The sequence below is a fragment of the Hyla sarda genome, chromosome 9 (genome assembly GCF_029499605.1).
Source record: "Hyla sarda isolate aHylSar1 chromosome 9, aHylSar1.hap1, whole genome shotgun sequence".
Lineage (NCBI taxonomy): Eukaryota > Metazoa > Chordata > Amphibia > Anura > Hylidae > Hyla > Hyla sarda.
In genome coordinates this window covers 133,194,800-133,216,492 of record NC_079197.1, presented here as the reverse complement: position 1 = coordinate 133,216,492, position 21,693 = coordinate 133,194,800, and the positions used below count along the sequence as shown (strand labels likewise).

General features: G+C 43.0%; 1 protein-coding gene and 1 long non-coding RNA gene across 2 annotated transcripts in view; one reads left to right on the top strand and one right to left on the bottom strand.

Moving 5' to 3' along the window:
• Positions 1-10,597, bottom strand: part of LOC130290885 (uncharacterized) — a 19,036-nt gene extending 8,439 nt beyond the window's left edge. Inside the window, exon 1 of the long non-coding RNA XR_008847725.1 lies at positions 10,534-10,597. This is a non-coding gene — a long non-coding RNA (uncharacterized LOC130290885). The remainder of the gene's footprint in view (positions 1-10,533) is intronic.
• The window catches only part of PLS3 (plastin 3), a gene marked incomplete at its 5' end in the record, with an annotated part of 55,264 nt that continues 38,067 nt past the window's right edge, over positions 4,497-21,693 (top strand). The window contains 3 exon segments of the mRNA XM_056539071.1: positions 4,497-4,547; positions 7,552-7,637; positions 19,741-19,904. Of these exon segments, the coding sequence (XP_056395046.1) occupies positions 7,571-7,637; positions 19,741-19,904 (231 nt within the window).

Sequence of the window (21,693 nt, the reverse complement as noted above, 5' to 3'; positions counted from 1 at the left end):
CTTTGGCTCCTAATGAGTGGACTGGAGTCTTATATGAATTAATGAAATAAAGATTGTGTGTACGTTAAAGAACACTAGTACAGGTCATTTTTATTTCAGAAGGGTCGAAAGAAGTTAAAGAGAAGTTAGTTGGTCTATTGGGTCTCTAGGAGATTATACATGCTATATCGTTCCTGAGGCCCCCCTAGGGGTCCCTTGATTAACAAATCGGGGCCCTTTGGTTTATGCCATGCTCTTCCATTGGGCAACTTTTTGGTGACTGGTACCCTTTACTTAAACTTTGTATCTGTGCTTGCATTGTAGGAGGTTTGTGTATGTGTGTGTGTGTGTGTATGGTGTATGAGTGTGTTGTGTGTGTATTGTGTGTGTGGTGGTATATATGTGTGTGTATATGTGTGTATGTGTGTGTATGTGTATATATGGTGTGTATGTGTGTGTTGGATGTGTTATTGTGTGTGTGTTTGGTTGAGAGGTTGGTGTGTGTGGTGGTTGTGTATATGTGTGTGTGTGGTGTGTGTGTGTATATGTGGTGTGGTGTGTATAGGTGTGTTGTGTGTGTGTGTGGGTGTGTTGAAATGTGTTTAATATTTATATCATATATAGATATATATTATCTATTAATTTAATATATGAATGATTTTATATATTTGACTATAATTTTTATTACATTTTAGGAAAAAAAAACTTCAGTTTGGTCATACTCTGTCACATTCTTTCAAGATTTTCAGAATGGCGTAAAACAATTCTGTCCTTTAACACAAACTAACCATTTCTAAGCAATGGGGTTGGAGAAACAACCAATCCTAACCGATCTTCATGTTGATCCTGTAAGAGATGGAAACCATGATGATGTCAGTATAAATAGATACAATTGAGGCTAACTCTATCTACAAACCATAATAATTATTATTATTAACATTTTTTTGCTGTTATTTTTACTTATAACCAGTTGGTACTGTCATTTAAACTTGGTAAAGTGCACCCCATTAGTCAAAATGTCACTGTTTTTAATGTAGGAATTTTTATTTCTCCACAAACCATAAACTCATTTTTGATTTGTTAAAAAAAAAATAAAAAACAAAAAATAAAAGTGTATTCAACCCCTGCTGGATGCTCTGATCACTTTGTTCTATTAATGTGGATTTTGCTGTGACCTCCACAAATGCTGGAATTACCCAATAATGATTGGAGCATTCGCAAAATGTAGTTCCAGCTTGTACAAGTCAGACCCTATTCACATCAGTCTTGGCCCTATGCTTGGCATATATGACAAAATATCCTTAGGGTTCCGTTCACCTGATAGAGGCCCAATGAGCGTCCATTTCACCTCTGTTGGGCTTGGATATGTCAGGATACTTTTTAACAGTATGTATTCCATATAAAGTGTGTCAGAATAGAAAATACAACAAGACTCATAGAGGACATCCTACTATCCAGTTAGTTATATCTCAGCCTTTTGTTGTAGGTATAAGTTGTGAGATTTCCCTGACCTATACATGAAATGTATGCAAGTGTCAGGGTAAGTCACTGTCATAAAGGTATGTCTTACATATAGCGGCATAACTTGTTGCCAGTGTATACAGGTGACCTTGAAATTGTGATATGGAAGGGACCTAAGACACAAAATATGTTAAGTCATACTATGTTGTGCTGATATGGTATCACTGTGCAGAAAAGTGTGTATTGTAAATACTTTTTTTTTTTTTTTTCCCGCCGTATAAGACGCACTTTTTCTTCCCCAAAACTGGGGGGGGAGAGAAAGTTGGTGCGTCTTATACGGCAAATACACACTTATCGGGTCGGTCCCTGCGGCCATCAACGGCCGGAACTCGCGGCTAATACAGGACATCACTGATCACGGTGATGCCCTCTATTAACCCTGCTGACGCAGCAATCAAAGCTGACCGCTGCGTCTGAAGGGAAAGTGACACTAACCAGGCTGCTCAGTCGGGCTGTTTGGGACCGCCACAGTGAAATCGCGGCATCCCGAACAGCTTACAGGACACCGGGAGGGACCTTACCTGCCTCCTCGGTGTCTGCTCCGTGTCGGGATCCCCTTCATGGCCGGCGCTCTCTTTCGCTCACGCCGTCCCGTCATCCAATAGGACCGGCGTGCATAGCGACGTGATGACGGCGACGGAGAGCATGGATCCCGGGGAAGACTACGTCCGGAGCGTCGGGGATGCGGTGACGGGTCCGGCGCGGCGGGGACACGTGAGCACTACCTCCTATCCAGTGGTCTTCAACCTGCAGACCTCCAGATGTTGCAAAACTACAACTCCCAGCATGCCCGGACCCAGCCGTTGGCTGTCCGGGCATGCTGGGAATTGTAGTTTTGCAACATCTGGAGGTCCGCAGGTTGAAGATCACTGTTGGGTTCAGAATCTTTTTTTCTAGATTTTGCACCTTTAAAATTGTGTGCGTCCTTTATATGCCGGTGCATCCTATAGGGCGAAAAATACAGTAGTACTTCTCTGAGAGCCAGCTTCTTACATTTTCTTGCATGCATATAATTGACGTAGAGACCAAGACAGCGAATTACAGACTATGGTTATAATAAAGGAGCTTTTCCAGTTATGATTTTGATCTTCCAGAATCCCTTAAAGGGGGGTACTCAGCCCCTAGACATCTTATCCCCTATTCATAGGATAGGGGATAAGATGTCTGATCAAGGGGGTCCCCGCTGCTGGGGATCCCCACAATCTCCATGCTGCACCCAGCGTTCGTTTAGAGCATCTGATGCAGCGTCGGAGCTCATGACGTCACTGCCATGCCGCGCTTGTGATGTCACGGCCACGCCCCACTGACACTTGTAACCTCATAAAAGTAATGGATTGTTAGGTGTGTGTCTCTTACATCTAGTTCTTTCTCACTTGATGGGTGGAATGTGAATTATGTAAGCCTGAGCTTGAAGATACATGTTCGGAGAAGTAGGCAGCTCCTTTTGGTAGATTGTTGCTTCTTAGAACGAGCTCCTAAAATCTCCTAATCTTTCAGAGATCTATGATTCTTCTGGTCACAGCTATAATTAGGAACTAAATTGACAGTTACTATAAGAGAAGGAGCTAAAATAGGCCAGAAATGGGGCATACTGGGTAATTATTGTCCACTGCCTGGAATAGACCTTCAGAGTTTTTGCTGGGTTGCCTCTTATTGGTTTGGCAGGTAGACAATGCTTATCCTCCCTTTGGTAAACCTGTCTTTGTTGGGGCAGGTCGTTTTTATTTTTTGTATGCAGATTTTTGTAAAAGTTTTCTTCTTCTACCCACACATTTGAGCTTAAAATCACACACACTGGATTATAGAGAGTGACTAGTTACTGACTGGGTAAATTCTATATAGCTGCACACATGGGAGTGACAGATGTTTATAGCTGGATATACAGAAAAGAAGAGGATCAGGCACAACGTGACTGATCAGTCACAGCATATCATTTGTATCCGATGTATTATTGCAAGAAGAGAAAGGAGTCCAGCGTCCGATAACTCCAGAGGATGATATTTATTTCACCAGATGGTCACAAACAGGAACACAAGGTACAGTGACGCGTTTCGGCCGTAAAACAAGGTCATACACACATATATATGTTTTGCAGTGGCGGTTGCTACTAGTTTTTACATGTGGGCTGGTTACACCGGATCTGTAGGTGTGTTGCATGATGTCCTGTCCACCTGTGATTGCAGGTGTGTCATTGCGTCATGTCCGCCCACCCACATGTATAAAAATCAGTCTTTTTTTGTACTATCTGTTGTGTATGACTAAGGCCTTGTTTAAGGCCGAAACGCATCACTGTACCTTGTGTTCCTGTTTGTGATCATCTGGTGAAATAAATATCATCCTCTGAGTTATCGGACGCTGGACTCCTTTCTCTTCTTGCTGCAATTTTGGGCAAGGTCCACGCCCTGTCCGTGCGCACCTGGGGTGAGCTGAAGCACTATTGTCTCTCAGATGTATTATTGATACAACTATTTGGCAATGCCAGAATAATATAGCGCTAATAAGTAAATATATTTAAAAAAAAATTAATCCAAATTATTATTTGCTTGACAAAGTGTCAAATGTTTGGCTGTAATTGGCTGATTATACCATCTATATCTATTTTTTGCCGATTATTTTGTCTAGTTTTTACATCATATTCCTACAGGACATATCCTTTGCGACAGACAACTACTGTCTAAGAAGTGATTGTTCACCGAAAAATTGTAAAACTATCTTTTCTGTTATTTATGCAGTCAGCTTTTAGGGAACCCGTCACGGTCTTGTGCTACTCAAACTGTCGGCAGCGTGAAACCGGTTCAGGGAGAGGGTTCCCAGAACACATGGACTTACTCTAAAATGTTGGCCATTTCAACAAAATCATAGTTTTGAATAGGCCACCGGGACCCTGGGTAACTAGTCATTTTGGCAATAATACTGTATTTAAATGTAAGGCTTCCTAAAGATTTATGTAAAGTATTTGTTCATGTTTTTCATACAGTCTATTCTGTTTTTTTAGGGTGTAAAGCTAATCTGAAGGGAACGTTTTTATAAGAAGACTTTGCACTCAGGTAAGTTTTGTTCTACTTTAGCTTAGTTCTTCCTAAGTAGTATTTGTATAGAACGTATGTCGCACTTATTGTTTTATTCACTGGTGATTCTAATAGTCACTGCTTTACGAGGCTGTGTTCATACGTTGCAATTGCTGCTTTGGACAGTCCCTACTTGTAAGGCTGGATTAATACTAGGGATGTCCCAATACCATTTTTTTAGGACCGAGTAGGAGTACCGATACTTTAATTCTAGTACGTGCCGATACCAAGTACGAGTACATATATTTTAAAGGGAATCTGACACCAAGGTGACGCGGTTTGTGGCGGTGCTTACCGTATGATATGAGGGTCCTTGTTGTGTACAATGGAGGTGGCTGCTGTAATGAGCCAAGATTTCTCTCTTCTCCATTGGACAGAACAGGGAATTTGCATTGGCGGTGAGACCGGTGATCATATGGTGAGCAGCGGTAGAAACCGGGTCACCTGCACTGTCTACCTATAAATTCAAGTTAGTGCAGGTGACCCTTCTGTAAGATTGTCTTTAATAGGAGGTAGTATCCCCTTGCAGACATTAGCTGCAGCCCCCTGGCAGTCATTAGTAGCTGCCCCCCCTTGTAGACAGCAGCCCCCCCCTTGTAGACAGCAGCCCCCCCTTGTAGACAGCAGCCCCCCCTTGTAGACAGCAGCCCCCCCCCTTGTAGACAGCAGCCCCCCCTTGTAGACAGCAGCCCCCCCCCTTGTAGACAGCAGCCCCCCCCCTTGTAGACAGCAGCCCCCCCCCCTTGTAGACAGCAGCCCCCCCCCTTGTAGACAGCAGCCCCCCCCCTTGTAGACAGCAGCCCCCCCCCTTGTAGACAGCAGCCCCCCCCCTTGTAGACAGCAGCCCCCCCCCTTGTAGACAGCAGCCCCCCCCCTTGTAGACAGCAGCCCCCCCCCTTGTAGACAGCAGCCCCCCCCCTTGTAGACAGCAGCCCCCCCCCTTGTAGACAGCAGCCCCCCCCCTTGTAGACAGCAGCCCCCCCCCTTGTAGACAGCAGCCCCCCCCCTTGTAGACAGCAGCCCCCCCCCTTGTAGACAGCAGCCCCCCCCCTTGTAGACAGCAGCCCCCCCCCTTGTAGACAGCAGCCCCCCCCCTTGTAGACAGCAGCCCCCCCCCTTGTAGACAGCAGCCCCCCCCCTTGTAGACAGCAGCCCCCCCCTTGTAGACAGCAGCCCCCCCCTTGTAGACAGCAGCCCCCCCCTTGTAGACAGCAGCCCCCCCCTTGTAGACAGCAGCCCCCCCCTTGTAGACAGCAGCCCCCCCCCCCTTGTAGACAGCAGCCCACCCCCCCCTTGTAGACAGCAGCCCACCCCCCCCTTGTAGACAGCAGCCCACCCCCCCCTTGTAGACAGCAGCCCACCCCCCCCTTGTAGACAGCAGCCCACCCCCCCCTTGTAGACAGCAGCCCCCTCCCCTTGTAGACAGCAGCCCCCCCCCTTGTAGACAGCAGCCCCCCCCCTATGAGACAGCAGGGCCCCCCCCCTATGAGACAGCAGCAGGGCCCCCCCCCTATGAGACAGCAGCAGGGCCCCCCCCTATGAGACAGCAGCAGGGCCCCCCCCCCTATTAGACAGCAGCAGGGCCCCCCCCCCTATTAGACAGCAGCAGGGCCCCCCCCCCTATTAGACAGCAGCAGGGCCCCCCCCCATTAGACATTAGTAGCAGCCCCCTCCTTGCAGGCAGCTCACCTCCTCGGGTCGGGTGCTGCCGCTCTGCTGCCCCGTTCTCCCGTCCTCCGTTCCGCATTGTGTTGTCCTATGGAGGAGCATGTGACATACACGTCACTCTGCTTCCTCCGTAGCGTTACGCTGGGCGCAGGGGAGGAGGCGGAGTGACGTGTGTGTAACATGCTCCTCCATGGAACACTATGATGCGAATGGGAGGATGGAAGAACGGGGCAGCAGAGCGGCACCAGGTATCGGTCATGGTATCTGGGACATTAAACGAGTCTCCGATACCATGCAAATGGCTAGTACCGGCCCCGATACCAGTATCTGTATATCCCTAATTAATACTATTGAATATCCGTCAAAATATGTGGCATCACCAGACAGCAGTGCATTTCTGAGCGGATCCGACGAAAGAATAAACAGGAGTACGGAATGTAAATTTCTTAAACGAGAAATGCGGTTGAAAACTTTTACCTTCCCCTGTGCCCGTGCTGCGTCTCCAGACTCTGTCACATGTGCTCAGTGTGAACCTGCTTTCATCTGTGAAGAGCACAGTGTGCCAGTGGTGAATTTGCCGATCTGTGTTCTCCGTCAAATGCCAAACATCCTCTACGGTGTTGGGCTGTAAGCACAGCCCCCACCTGTGGACGTCGGGCTCTCATACCACCCTCATGGAGTCTGTTTCTGACGGTTTGAGTGGACACATGTACATTTGTGGCCTGCTGGAGGTCATTTTGCAGGGCTCTGGCAGTGCTCCTCCTGCTCCTCCTTGCACAAAGGCAGAGGTAGCGGTCCTTCTGCTGGGTTGTTGCCCTCCTATGGCCTCTTCTATGTCTCCTGATGTACTGGTAGTGCCCCCATGCTCTGGACACTATGCTGACAGACTCAGCAAACCTTCTTGCCACTGCTCGCATTGATGTGCCATCCTAGATGAGCTGCACTACCTGAGCCACTTGTGAGGGTTGTAGACTCCGTCTCATGCTACCACCAGAGTGAAAGCACCGCCAGCATTCAAAAGTGACCAAAACATCAGCCAAGAAGCATAGGAACTGAGAAGTGGTCTGTGGTCACCACCTGCACAACCACTCCTTTATTGGGGGTGTCTTGCTAATTGCCTATAATTTCCACCTGTTGTCTGTTCCATTTGCACAACAGCATGTGAAAATGATTGTCAAGCAGTGTTCTTCCTGAGTGGACAGTGTGATTTCACAGAAGTGTCATTGACTTGGAGTTACATTGTGTTGTGTAAGTGTTCCCTTTATTTTGTTGAGCAGTGTATTTCAGCAGATTCTGAGATTTGTTTTGGTTGTAGGTATCTGCTGCCGTCAACAATGGCAAACACCACACAGATCTCCAAGGATGAACTAGAAGAGTTAAGGGAAGCATTTGCTAAAGTTGGTGAGTAGTCTGTGTTCCCGCTTTTATCTTTCTCTTCTGTTGTCCGTGTCCTAGTGTTTTTAGTGCATTTGTTCTCAGATCCTCATGGATATAAGATACCAGCTTCAGAAGCTCTTCACATCTGATAACATTTCAAAATAGAACATTCTGTGACTTTGAGACCGAGAGGATGGCAGAATCGAAACTTCTAGTGGTGTCAGTCTTCTCAGCCTGCTTGGTTAGTGCTCCTGTTTAGATGGCACTTGTAACATTTAGTGCTGAATTTTATTAATGGCTTCAAGAGCCGTCTGCCTCTAACTTATTGCTGGCACAGTCTCACATTTAGACTTTTTGAGATAGTAGATTCTAAGCGGGGAATTTATCATTGTTGATATAGGTGAAGGATTTTTGTCCACCTTTATTTTGTGTGGAGCTAATGTGTATCAAATGTATTAAATAGTTGTAAGGACTTTAATACATTGTTACTTCAGTGCATCATTTTTATGGTATATAGTGACCTTTTATCCTGTTGCACAAAAATATGCAACTTTTTGAATCATTGTGCAAAATTTTGCAACTTCTACTACCAAAAACAAACAAAGAAATGTGTAAAACTAAGGATAAATTTCCCCTTAGTCTTAAAAGGGTACTCTGTACCTAGTCATGGTATCCCCTATCCAAAGGACAGGGGACAAGATGTCTGATTGCTGGGACCCCGCGACCTGTGTGCAGCACCCGGAATTCTAAACAGTATGTATATAATGTGGATATGGATATTGTATATTGTAAGTTTAAATATATTTACTGTAGAAATAGGCTACTATATCGAGAAAGAACTTCTATTTATAGTCGCCTGTAACGCGTCATGTCCTCCTGTTCCTGATTTTATTCAATAAAGGATTATCTGCATGTTCCACGCTGGCTATCTGTTCCTATTTCTACTGTTTGGTGTAGCTATACGCCTGCCGTGCTGTAGAAAGGACGCCTATCCGGTGAGCTGATCTACCGGTCTCCTCCTATTTATAGTTTCAGTGCTTTTTGTTGCACTTATCTTTCTGACGTGACAATGCAAGTGAAAGTGAGGAAACCAAATTTTGCATGTATGACAATTTCCTTCCTTTTGCTTGTTTGGATAGTCTCCTGCAGAAGAACTATTGTATGTAGATGTAGCTACTACTATTTTATACAGGCTCTATTTGGCTCTCTTCTAACCCCTATGTGCGTAACAATCACCACAGAGCCATATTTGCAGGAAGGTGACATGAATATCTCACCTCAGATGGCAGATTGCAGAGTCCTGGAGAAGCTGGGAGGTGGCATCTTTCCTGATGGGCCTGTAAATCATACTGTCTATCCCTTGACCCCACATTGACCCTGTTTGCTGTTTCCACCTGTTGGGATGTCTTGGCTTGTGACATCTGATTCCAACCTTTGGCCATGTCTGAAGATTTGTCTGATCTCTAGTACCTTTGACATCTGAGTTTGGTTGACCTTCAACTGGCTTTGAGCCTACGCTTGTCATTTAACTTATATATTTTGTTATGCAGAGTACTATTGTTTGAGGTGTTTCAGGGTGAGTACCAAGACTCTTTTTGATGCCACACATCCAGTGCCAGTCCGTTTTGGGTATTGAGGGTCTACTTACTGGTTCTGTATTAATCTTTAAGAACCATTTCACAGAAACAAAGGTAGACAGTTATGGGCTATAGTTGAGTGACCAATAGGTCTCATCTATAGGGGATGAGTGATCAATAGGCATAATCTGTAGGTGATAAATGACCAATTGGTCTTATCTATAGGTGTTTAGTGACCAAAAGTGGTCATCTATAGATAAAGAGTAATGCATAGGGGCCATTTATATGTAATGGTGACCAAAATCCATCCTGGTGACCTCATAAGGACGTGAAGGTAAGAGGGTATTTTTTCTCGTCCTGTTACCCAAACCTCTTGTCCTTGCATAGAAACTCTCACTTAAAATGTTTCCGTAATAAGAATTGGTTGCTTCATTATCTTTTATACTTTTGTATGACCATAACTTCGATTGTAAACAAGTTTCGGCAGATCTGTCCTTTTTTTTTTTTTTTTGGGTGAGTCACTAAGTAACGATTCTGTAATTTCCTGTGTATATAGTCAATGAAGGAATCATCATGTTGCTTTAGCATGCTTGTGCATCGGACATTCATTGGCTGCACAAACATCATTCAGGCTGCCTCCATTGTCCTCAGACAAAGTGCGGGTGTAATGCGAGACCATTCTAACATAAATGAAAACACATGCAGGCAGTTTGTGGCATGGCAGGAACCGACTCAAAAAGGAATAAGAAACAGCAAGAATTTGTCATATCACGGCACCAGGACACACTTGGAGAGCGTGCTTGGCAGAACCTTCATTCAATAGTTCTACCAGAATTCTGGCTAATGTTCATTGTGATCCGTGAAGTATTTTTCCTTTATAAAGAAATGTCACTTCTGCTCATTTATAACGGAAATCTGGCAATGTATTATTTCGTTTATTTCTGGACTAGTTCCTAAAGTGCTCCCCCCTACCTCCCTTTGAGAAACTAGACCCCGATTCCTCCCCGTAGAGATGGTGGTTGTTAGTTATATTCTGTGGTGGTATTCCTTGTTCAGGACCCTCATGAGACCACTTTTTTCTCTTTTCTTGGCAATATTAATTGAGGAAACTATGATACATCAAACAAGAAGAGTATCGCTCCTCACTTTCCAGGATATGCCTGTGTCTCCACCCACCACATGTGCCGGGGGCACAAACCTGACCACTGACTCTGTGGCAAATGTGCATGGGGAGAAACATGGAAGAAAAGTCTGCCACATTTAATCCCAGACTTCTTTTTTTTTTTTAATTGAGATTCCTTTTAAACATGTCAAACAGGTACAGACGCAACAATTTAAAGCACCTGGGGGTAGATTTATGAAAACCTGTCCAGAGGAAAAGTTGCTGAGTTGCCCTAGGCAACCAATCAGAACGCTTCTTTCATTTTTCACAGGCCTTTTCAAAAATGAAAGAAGCAATCTGATTGGTTGCTATGGGCAACTGGGCAACCTTTACTCTGGACAGGTTTTCATAAATCTGATTGTTTTGGTCATCATGGGGAGATTTATCAAACTGTGTGAGAGAAAAAAAAAAAAAGAGAGATTTCCCCACAGCAGCCAATCACAGCTCAGCTAATGAGCTGTGGTAAAGTGAAAGCTGAGCTGTGATTGGTTGCTGTGGGAAAAGATCTCTTTTTTTTTTTTCTCTCACACGGTTTGATAAATCTGGGCCAACGGCCCAGATTTATCAAACCGTGTGAGAGAAAAAATAGATATGTTCCCACAGCAACCAATCACAGCTCAGCTTTCACTTTACCACAGCTCATTAGCTGAGCTGTGATTGGCTGCTGTGGGGAAATCTCTCTTTTTTTTTTTTTTTTCTCTCACACAGTTTGATGAATCTGGGCCCTTGTTGGATAAATCTGGGCCCTTGTTGCATAAATCTGGGCCCATGTCCTTGTTCATGATACCGTGAACAAGGATGTTGCATTAGAAACGCTTAGAGCAGGGGTGTCCAAACTGTGGCCCTCCCAGATGTTGAAAAACTACAACTCTCAGCATGCCTAGACCGCCAGTTTTGTAAGATCTGGAGGGCCACAGTTTGGACACCACTGGCTTAGAGGATTTTAATTTGTTGTGTATGCACCTGTATGTCATATCGGACATGGTCCCAACACAGACAGAGGCCTGGAATAACTTTTAAGGCTGGCTTTAGAGTTTTTCCGAGCCTCCATCTTTGACATATACTTCTAGATTGGCACTCCGTGTGGATGAGCTCCAGTACGGACTCTTACTGTCTACCGTCTATGTTCCTGTATGACCTGTTTTAATGAACCCTCAATAGAAAAGGATGTTGAGATTGGATGTGCTGGAGCCCATCCACACGGAGTGCCAATCTAGAAGTATATGTCACCGACTTCAGCAGTCATTGGGGTTTTCGTTTCTCTAATTTATAGGGAAAAACGTAGACTGAAACTAAAACCCCAATGACTGCTGAAGTCGGCGGTTCCTGCTTTTTAAAGATCAGATAGGATTCAGGAAACTGAGTAACGCTTTGTATCTTCGTGTACAGACGTTTGCTACCTGATGAAGAATTTCTGCGATCGTCCAAGTGCTTCTGTTCAGTTCCTGCCATCTGGATCGGCGCTCAAGTGTTCTGTTAGCAATCCACAAAATGGCACAGTGCCTTTTATGGAACAGGAGTGATCCAAGAATGAGGGAAGCGACTCTACAGCTGCAGACATGTATACTTTCCTGTCCTATATCTATGTGGCATCTCCTAGACATTTTTTTTTTTTTTTTTTAGATTTAACAGTTTGGTGTATTACCTCAACTTTTTATCCTGCTGCGATAAGCACATGGCTTAGGAGGTTGGGTTCATACATCTGATAAACCTAAAACTGTATCTAAATGCCAATCATAGAAGGCCTAATGCCCACGTCTATGCTGTATGACAACAAGGTATGAAGCCGCTCAGTCTACGTCTTCCACCATACAGGCTTCATCCGGTGCTGTACTTATGGGGATGTTTTTCTCTAAAAACATGAATTCTAGGGCAGGATATGTTTCCACATACCTCCTACCGGTTTTGTACAGATCATAATAGGGTTTGTACTTTAGCTTTATATAACTTTCTTGTTATGCAGAGGGGAATTTTTTTAAAAAAAAATTTCTGCACAATTTTGATAAGGCAGGGAATTTTGGTGCTAATAATAATTCTCCACATTTTTTGACAGACATTTATCATCAGATTTACCTGAGTTTTTTCGTCTAAAATTGTTGCAAAAAATTCGCAATTGCGCCACGACTTTTTTTTTCATTCGACAATCTGCCACGAGAGCGAGAAAAGCATTTCTTTTTTTCAAAACGGCGTACATAAGCGTTTTACATTTTTGACTTGCCATAGTCAGAAATTTATCAACCGCGACATTTGCAAAAAAGTCGCTAAGACTTTAAAAACCTACTAAATATACTATATTGTTTTCGCTTAGGTGAGAAAAAACTCCCGCTTTTGCTTACCTGCGAAAATGTTATCAACGCCGTGCAACAATATAGTAAATTTGTTGCACGTAAGCCGAATGGAAGTGAAAAAAACTAACTAAAAAATAGTATACCTAAGCAAACTTTCATAAATGCCCCTCTATGTATTTTCCATTCAAAATTAATTTAAAGCACAGTCCACTTGCAGCATAATCCTATTGATCTTAAAGGGGTACTCCGCCCCTAGAAATCGTATTCTCTATCCAAAGGATAGGGTATAAGATGTCTGATTGCAGGGGTCCCACGCGATCTCCCTGTTGCTCCCAACCTTCGTTTACAGAGTTGTGTGCAGCGCAGGAGGCTTTTCACGCCGTGCCCCGCTAGTGATATTACGGCCACGCCCACTCAATGCAAGTCTTTGGTAGGGTGTGTGACCGTGATGTCAGAAGCCTCCGCCCCTCATCACCAGACATCCGGCACGGAGTGAAGTTCGCTCCATGCACCAGATGTCTGGGGTGCCGCAGCAGAGATTGCAGGGGTCCCGCCACTGGGGATCCCCTTTGGATAGGGGATAAGATGTCTAGGGGTGGAGTACCCCTTTAATGGGATTTTGTTGCTCAGTGCACACTATGGTAGTTCTGTAGCAGAACTTCGCGCGCAGATCGGATTCCGCCGAACGATTGAACATGTTCATTCTTTTTGCAGAATTCTACCTGGGAAAAGCCCATTGTCATTGGGACTTTGATTTGCAGGTGGTAAATTTTGCGCAAAATTAATCCTGACATCGCAAATCCGCTACTGTAATTCAGTGAGGAAATTTCTCGCTATATGTTTATTGTGTGCGTGGGTCCAAATGGATTTACGTTTGTATACTGCATAGTATTGATGGGTAATAGTGGACAAAATTACTTCTTAACATGTTCTTACATACCAATATTTAAATTGCCCAAATCAGGACGTTAAGCCCCACCCATGGGATTGCCTACCTTTTAGATGCTATTTGCATAGGCCCCACCCCTGCAGACTAATGTGCAGAGTCGTCTCACCATTAGGAGGTATGCGTGCTATAGTTATCTAATACTTTTTGTCAAATCTATAATAAACAGGACTTGTTCTACAGGAGATTGATATTGGTGTTTATCCTGTTCCTTTTTCAATATAAATGTATGATTTGCAAATACAAGAACAGCGCAGTGTATGGCCATATGTCATTATTCTGCATTGGAGACCATAAATGTTTAATGTGTTGCTTGTTCATGTCAGGATGATCATCCAGACCTTTTAATGGGAACATTACCGTAGCTAAATAACAATTTAGTGGAGAGATTTCTAGGCTTGGTGACGCCTTCTCTGGAAAATAGATTACTAGAGTTTTGGAGTAATATATATTTACATAATGTATTCCACACATTGCTGAATCAGGCACAGGACGGACATCTTTTTATGGAACAACTTCTCACATCCTGTTGTTTCAGGCTATTTGAAGTACATGTTTGAAGGAAGCCAAGCTATGGCGCAGCTTTCCTCTATACCACCTGTACCAGTCCCCTTCAGGCTAGATTGGCTTTTAACCCAGTCAGTTCCAAGACGAACATGTAGTCATGTCAGCGCAGCACTCAGTGTTTGACACTGTAACTGGGGTTGTCTAGATTTATTTTACTGAAAAGAAAAGGGATGATATTTTTTCAGACAGAGAACATGTGTTTGCATTCAGGAAGGTAGATGACCGACCCGGTGTAAACCCTTCTTCCTCCAAGGCGTTCAAAGGTCTCGAGAAGGATTTAACTTCACAGGAGTGTAGAGTTTAGTGTAAACAATCTTTCTTGGAACCATTCTCAGAATCAGTTTGTATTTAATATGGCCTATAAATATTTAATGTTTGTATTTCTATTGAGGTAATACTGTAGAATAGTTAAAGCCGTCAAGTTGCCAATGTTTAGTGACTTAGCCATAACAACTGTATTAGGATGACGCTGATAGGATGTTTTTTGGTGCTTTATCTGTACTTTGAGTCTATGGCTAGTTGATCAGCATAACTAATATACAAGGAGTTTATATAAAGATGACTGCTTTATCCTGTGGTTATGTTGTGGCTTATGGAAATTCAAGCAACCAGATGTAAATATGCAACTTATTGCAAGATATCGATCCATAGAAAAATGGATTCACACTAAAAAAGAGTAGACAGCGCATCACCTGAGGATCTGCTAGAGCCATTTGGACAAACCGTAGGTTCAGGGTTAAATACAAGATGAAGAGGAAGAATCCATTGCTCCAATGGTCTATAAAAGCTTAATTCATTATTGCAGATCCAATAAAAACAGGGAGGTATACACTTCTCAACACAAGACAACGCAGGCTGTCATGTGTTTTGGGGGTTACCCCTTAGTCATAAGCATGGGAAAACTGTGTTTAACAAATGTTAATATAGTTCACACGGTAGAGAGAATGCATGAACGCACTCACCACTCCGATAAGCGGTGCAAACGGTTTATTCAGTGCAGGGATATGGTGCTATGCTTCGGACAGGTGCGCGCAGGATAGCTGGAGTATGGTGACAGCAGTTGCGTGTGCACACTGCACAATTCTTCAGACCTCCCTTCTACCTACACGTCACCACCTAAATTCACCTGTGTGATAACATCAGTTGAAGGGATTACAGATCACTGTGATACAAGTGACATTAAACATAACTTACAAAAACACAAATATCAGCATAAAGTTACATAAAAATCACAAAATAACTCTAAGGTCTAATGAGCATACTAATGAGCATTAGTTCTTAGAATCCATTTAGCTTCGGCTTGCAATAAAGTTTTTCGTTTATCTACACCTTCTTTTGTATACACTATTTTGATGCCAAAAACTTTAGTTCACTACAATCCCCATTATGTGCTGTATTCATATGGTCAATTAATCTTGGGGAGCCTTTTAACGACTTCACAGTAGAAACCTGTTCACCCAGTCTTGTATTCATTGCTCGCTTCGTACTGCCAATTTAAAATCGTTTGCATTGATAGACGAGAGCATACACAACCCAATTTGTTCTACAGGTAATTAGGTTTTTAACAGAGATATCGATGCCACCTGGTGAGAAATGTTTACCTGGAGTAAGATGTAGATGCCATGAACAAGAACCACATTTATGGTTACCTTTTGGGCTAAATTTCGAAAGCCAATCCTTATTACTTTTATCAGATAAGGTACTTTTAGTAACTAAATCTCTGATATTTTTACAGCGTTTAAAGGCTACCAAGGGTCTGTCTTGAACAATTGGTCCTAAAATTGGATCTTTCATGATCAGGAACCAGTTTTTATTTATCCTTTTTTTTAAAATAACATCTGCAAGTGGACTGTATTTAAATGTAAAAACAAAATCTGGTCTGATTTGTTTCATTCTTGTGTTTTTTTTTTTTTCACTTTTTAAAGAGAAGGTTTCTCCTGTCTTGGGGAAAAAGCACATTCCAGGGCTCTGTCTAGTACATTTTTAGGATACCCCCTGCTTACAAATCTCTCTCTCAGCTCGCCAGCTTGTTTCAAAAATTCATCATCAGTACTGTTAATTCTTCTAAGGTGAAGAAATTCGCTGTAAGGAACTGCTGACTTGGTATGTTCTGGATGATAACTGGCGACGTGAAGGAGGGAGTTGCAATCAGTGGGTTTTCGATAACTAGAAGTAGTTAGTTGACCATTTTCTAGGCATATTAGTACATCCAAAAATTCTTGTTTTGTGTTATCTATTTTAGAGGTGATTTTAAGGTTCACATTATTTGTGGAATTCAAGGAGTTGATGAATACCTCTGTTCGTTCGAGTGCCATCCTAGATCATGACGATATTGTCTACTATTGGTCTGCCCAGGGGAGCTACTATTGGCCTGCCCGGGCAGACAGACCAATAGTCTCGGGGGTAGGCTCTGTTACTGAGCCATTATCAAAATATATAGATTGGCTCCTTAGGCCCTTATTGCAGAAGGTACCATCACTGGTGAAGGACACTAATGAATTCCTCACATGCCTATCTGAAGTAGCGGTATTGGAAAATTGTCGCTTGGGTTCGATTTGAAGCAAGCTGAGGGAGATATATGCAAGCAGGGGGTATCCTAAAAATGTATTAGACAGAGCCTTGGAACATGCTTTTTCACAAGACAGGAGAAACCTCTTTTAAAAAGCAAAAAAAACAAAACACAAGAATGAAACAAAACAGTGTTTTGTTTTTACTTTTAAATACAGTCCACTTGCAGATGTTATTAAAAAAGTATAAATAAAAACTGGTTCCTGATAACGAAGGATCCACTTTTAGGACCAATTGTTCAAGACAGACCCTTGGTAGCCTTTAAACGCTGAAAAGATATCAGAGATTTAGTTACTAAAAGTACCTTCTCCGATAAAAGTAATAAGGATTGGCTTTCACTATTTAGCCCAAAAGGTAACCATAAATGTGGTTCTTGTTCATTGTGTCCACATCTTACTCCAGGTAAACATTTCTCGTTAGGTGGCATCGATTTCTCGATGCCAAGTTAGAAACCTCATAAACTGTAGAACAAATTGGGTTGTGTATGCTCTCACCTGTAATGTAAACGATTTTGCATTGGCAGTAAGAAGCGAGCAATGAATACAAGACTGCGTGAACATGTTAATTCTGTGAAGTCGTTAAAAGGCTCCCCAAGATTAATTGACCATATGAATACGGCACATAAGGGGATTGTAGTGAACTAAAGTTTTTGGAATCGAAATAGTGTATGCAAAAGAAGGTGCAGATAAACGAAAAACTCCATTGCAAGCCAAAGCTAAATGGATTCTAAGAAGTAATGCTCAGGGCAACCTAGGTCTTAATAAAAGATTAGACCTTAGCATTTTGTGTGAATTTTTATGTAACTTTATGCTGGTTATATTTGTATTTTTGTATGTTGTTTTTAATGTCACTTGTATCGCAGTGATCTGTAATCCCTCCTATTCACGTCATCACACAGGTGTATTTAGGTGGTGACGTGTAGGCAGAAGGAAGGTCTGGAGAATTGTGCCGTGCGCACGCGCAACAGCTGCCACCATACTCCAGCTATACCTGTCCGAAGCATAGCGCCATATCCCTGCACTGAATAAACCGTTTGCACAGCTTACCGGAGCGGTGAGTGCGTTCATGCATTCTCTCTACCGTGTGATGTTTATGAACTGTTTGTTCTTTGGATACACGCTCCTCTGCTAGTGCAGAAAGCCAGTATCGGGTGCTTTGATTGCCGCTCCACACGCATCAGCGTTGACCCAGGTACGCTTATAGGTAGAAGTGCCGACTCCTGTCTCTCCTGTGACACTTTAATATAGTGTTTGTCTAAGTGCAAGAACATTTGTACCAAACAAATCTTTTAACAAACCCTATTTTAAAGTTTGTTGGACAAAGAGGTAACCCCCTGAAATGCCTCAAGCCTTCCTTTTCTTCTTCGAGAAGTGTATACCTACCTTTTCCCAATGGATTTGCAATAAAGTATAAAGCTTTTATGGCTCTCTGGGTTCTTCTTCTTCAATTTCTTTATAGAAATTAATGGTCAAATGTAGGTGTGAAGTACCGTATTTTTCGCCATATAAGACGCACCCAATTTTAAAGGAGGAAAATCTAGAAAAAAAAAGATTCTGAACCAAATACAATGTAAAGTATAGGACAGTGATCTTCAACCTGCGGACCTCCAGATGTTGCAAAACTACAACTCCCAGCATGCCCGGACAGCCAGCGGCTGTCCGGGCATGCCGGGAGTTGTAGTTTTGCAACATCTGGAGGTCCGCAGGTTGAAGATCACTGGTATAGGAGGTAATACTCACGTGTCCCCGACTCTCCGGACCCTTCACCGCTGCCCTGGATGTCGCCCTCCATCGCTGTCGCCGCTTCCCCGGGGTTTCACCGTCGCTCCGGAACGTCTCTGCTGCCCGAGATCCTTGCTCTCCGTCGCTGCCATCACGTCGCTATGCACGCCGCTCCTATTGGATGACGGGTCGGTGTGCGCGATGACACGATGAAGACTGAGTGTGCCGGCCATGCAGGGGCTCCCGGCACGAGCAGTCATTCGCCGATCAGACACCCACGAGGCAGGTAAGGTCCCTCCCGGTGTCCTGTAAGCTGTTCAGACGCGGCGGTCCCGAACAGCCGACTGAGCAGCCGGGTTAGTTTCACTTTGGCTTCAGACGCGGCGGTCAGCTTTGATCGCCGCGTCTGAAGGGTTAATACAGGGCATCACCGCGATCGGTGATGTCCTGTATTAGCCGCTGGTCCTGGGCGTTGATGGCCGCAGGGACCGCCACGATAGGACAGGGTTTTAACGTGTATTTGCCGTGTAAGACGCACCAACTTTTACATCTTATACGGCAAAAAATACGGTACGTGTGATTTTTATCAAGTTTGATGCACCCCTAAAAGTAATTTCTTAGGAGTAAGTCATGTGGTATGTCTAGGTTTGACTTAGGGCTATCCATATAATTTTTGCACACGTTGCTGTGATCTGTTCCTGGTGAGTCCATTATCTTTTATGGACTGAATGTAGTCGAATAGTGACTACATTATGTTCTGTTCTTAAACGTATACTTTGTGTGCAGGACCCAAAAGCATAATATGCACTTTTCAGTTCCTTACAAACAGTATTACTATGTTAACAGATTGCCGGTGCATACTGGTATATAGGCCCCTTACCGTAGTGTAGCAGTCGTGTTCTAAAAGGATTGACTTGCACAGCGTGTGACTCAAAGCAACAATGCTGGCTTATTGCAAACGTTACAGCTGACCGCAACTTTTGTATGACTTTCTGCTTTTACATAAGAGTTGTATCCAGTATACTCCATGGCAAATCTTCAAGGTCGCATCAAGGTAAGATGGGTTCATGTCTCGCACATAAAAACTCAAGGCCTGAGCATTGCAAATCAAAAGTCAGCAGAATATAGTATATTATATGATTAATATTCCTTTTTTTCCTTTTGTGTTGCCCATACTTTTGCAGAGCTATGAGTATGTGTGTCAGGGTTAGTGACTTTAATAGCATGGGCCCTTCAAGCACAGTATCGTGAGTGTCGCGTTCTCTTTTTCTTATCTACTGTGTTTGCTCCGGTTGTAGATCTGGACTGCAATGGATACATATCGGATTATGAGCTCCATGATCTATTTAAAGAAGCCAACCTTCAACTTCCCGGATACAAAGTGCGAGAGATCATCCAGAAGCTGATGAATGACGGCGATAAGAATAAAGATGGGAAGATTGGCTTTGAAGAGTTTGTTTTTGTGAGTATGACATAATACATACATTGTATTTTTTATTGTCGCCTGCTGTCTTTCCTTCTGTTTAACGGATTTGCCTGAAAACAGAGCATTGTGTTTGCTTTGCATCTTCCTCCTATTTATTTGCTCAGGGAAAGAGGACTCTGCTGGTCTATCCTGCACTATTTGTATGCTAGCTACAGCATGCATAGGCAGCCCTTCTGGGTTAACCATCACCAACCATGAATGCATGTTCTGCAGCAAATGGACCATAATGACGTCTTCTAGGGCACCCACCATTGAGAATGGATGCAAATTTGTTGCACATCATTCACAATGTTTTTTCAACAAAATATGCCAAAAAATGGTGCAAGCTGCTATGTAAATGTGGACACAAGTGTTTTGCTTAAACGAATACAATATCTAAAAACTGATCCCTCCAAATGCTGTCACAAGGAACTGCCCACTATTATTTTTTGGTTACTATTGACATGTGTTGGTAATGTGTACTCCGGTAATCTTACAGTACATTTTGGAGTTTATTTTCTGGGTTAGTAAACCTTGCAGGAGATCTGTATCATGGCCAAGTATTTGGGTTTGAGCTGGGAAATTGTTCTTACAAAGCTTAACTCAGCTCGCCAAAGCCAAGGGTCCAAAGGTTGATTCTCTGAAAAAAAAAAAAAAAAATATCCATATATATATATATATATATATATATATATATATATATATATATGACAATTGTCAACTCTTGCCATCATTCTTGGGTGAGTGGTATACATAATGAACACTTTCACTGCCTATCTTGAATAATCCTATTTTTTTGCAGTGGACCTATGGATTACACATAGCCCTCTCATACAGATCTTGACTATGACTATATGGAGGTCACATAAGTGACTTCTCTTCCTGCTTGAAAACATCCTGTACCGAATTGTGTTGGATTGCCTCAAAATTTGCTGTTGAAGGACATTGTCACCCAGGTTTTTTTTGGCCTCTGGGTGTTTCTTTTAGCATACCCCAACAAAATCCTTGAGGTCTTTCTTTTAGGTAGCCAAATATATTAGACAAAAATTGATCTAGCAACTTTGGCGAGACTTGCTGATCATCTAATATGCATTGTGATGTCCTGATGGCAAATGCTGGAAGTAAAATTGGGGTATTTGGTTTCCACATGCCACGATTCTGGCCAAGCTTGCACTGCAACCATAGGCCAGGGCTTGACAAATGTATTAAGAATCTAGGAGCCAATAAAAAAAATTAAGAGCCAGGAGGTGGCACGTCATGTTACATGGCATCACACAATGGGGAGTAACGTTTTATGATCAGTCATTAGTGTCCCCTCATCTCCCTCTGTTTCACTGTAATTTGTGTCCCGTCATATCTGTGTCACAGACATAGGTGTCCCCTCCCCGTGTGTCCCATTAATTACTGCCCCCTCATATTCCCCACTGTGTCAATCATTACTGTCCCCTCGTGGATTTAAAATTTCTACCATTCTACCATTTTTAAACCCTACAACTGTCGTGGTATTATGTGATATTCTTATTATAGTGTTCTTATAGCCATTATTTATTACCTTTCATTGGCTTTGTTGTCTTATTACTGTGTTTTATTTTCTCTTTCAGCATCATTTTTATTTAATTTTGTTTTGTTCCTCACCTGTTGGGTTTGAGTTCTGGGTTCCCTTGTAAGTTGGATGTGACTCCTGTGTGGTCAGCACATTCACCTTTTTGTGTTTTTTTGTTTTTTATAAAATCACACCGAGCACTTAGTCATGGCCGTAAATGTTTCTAGAAAATGAAGTATTTCA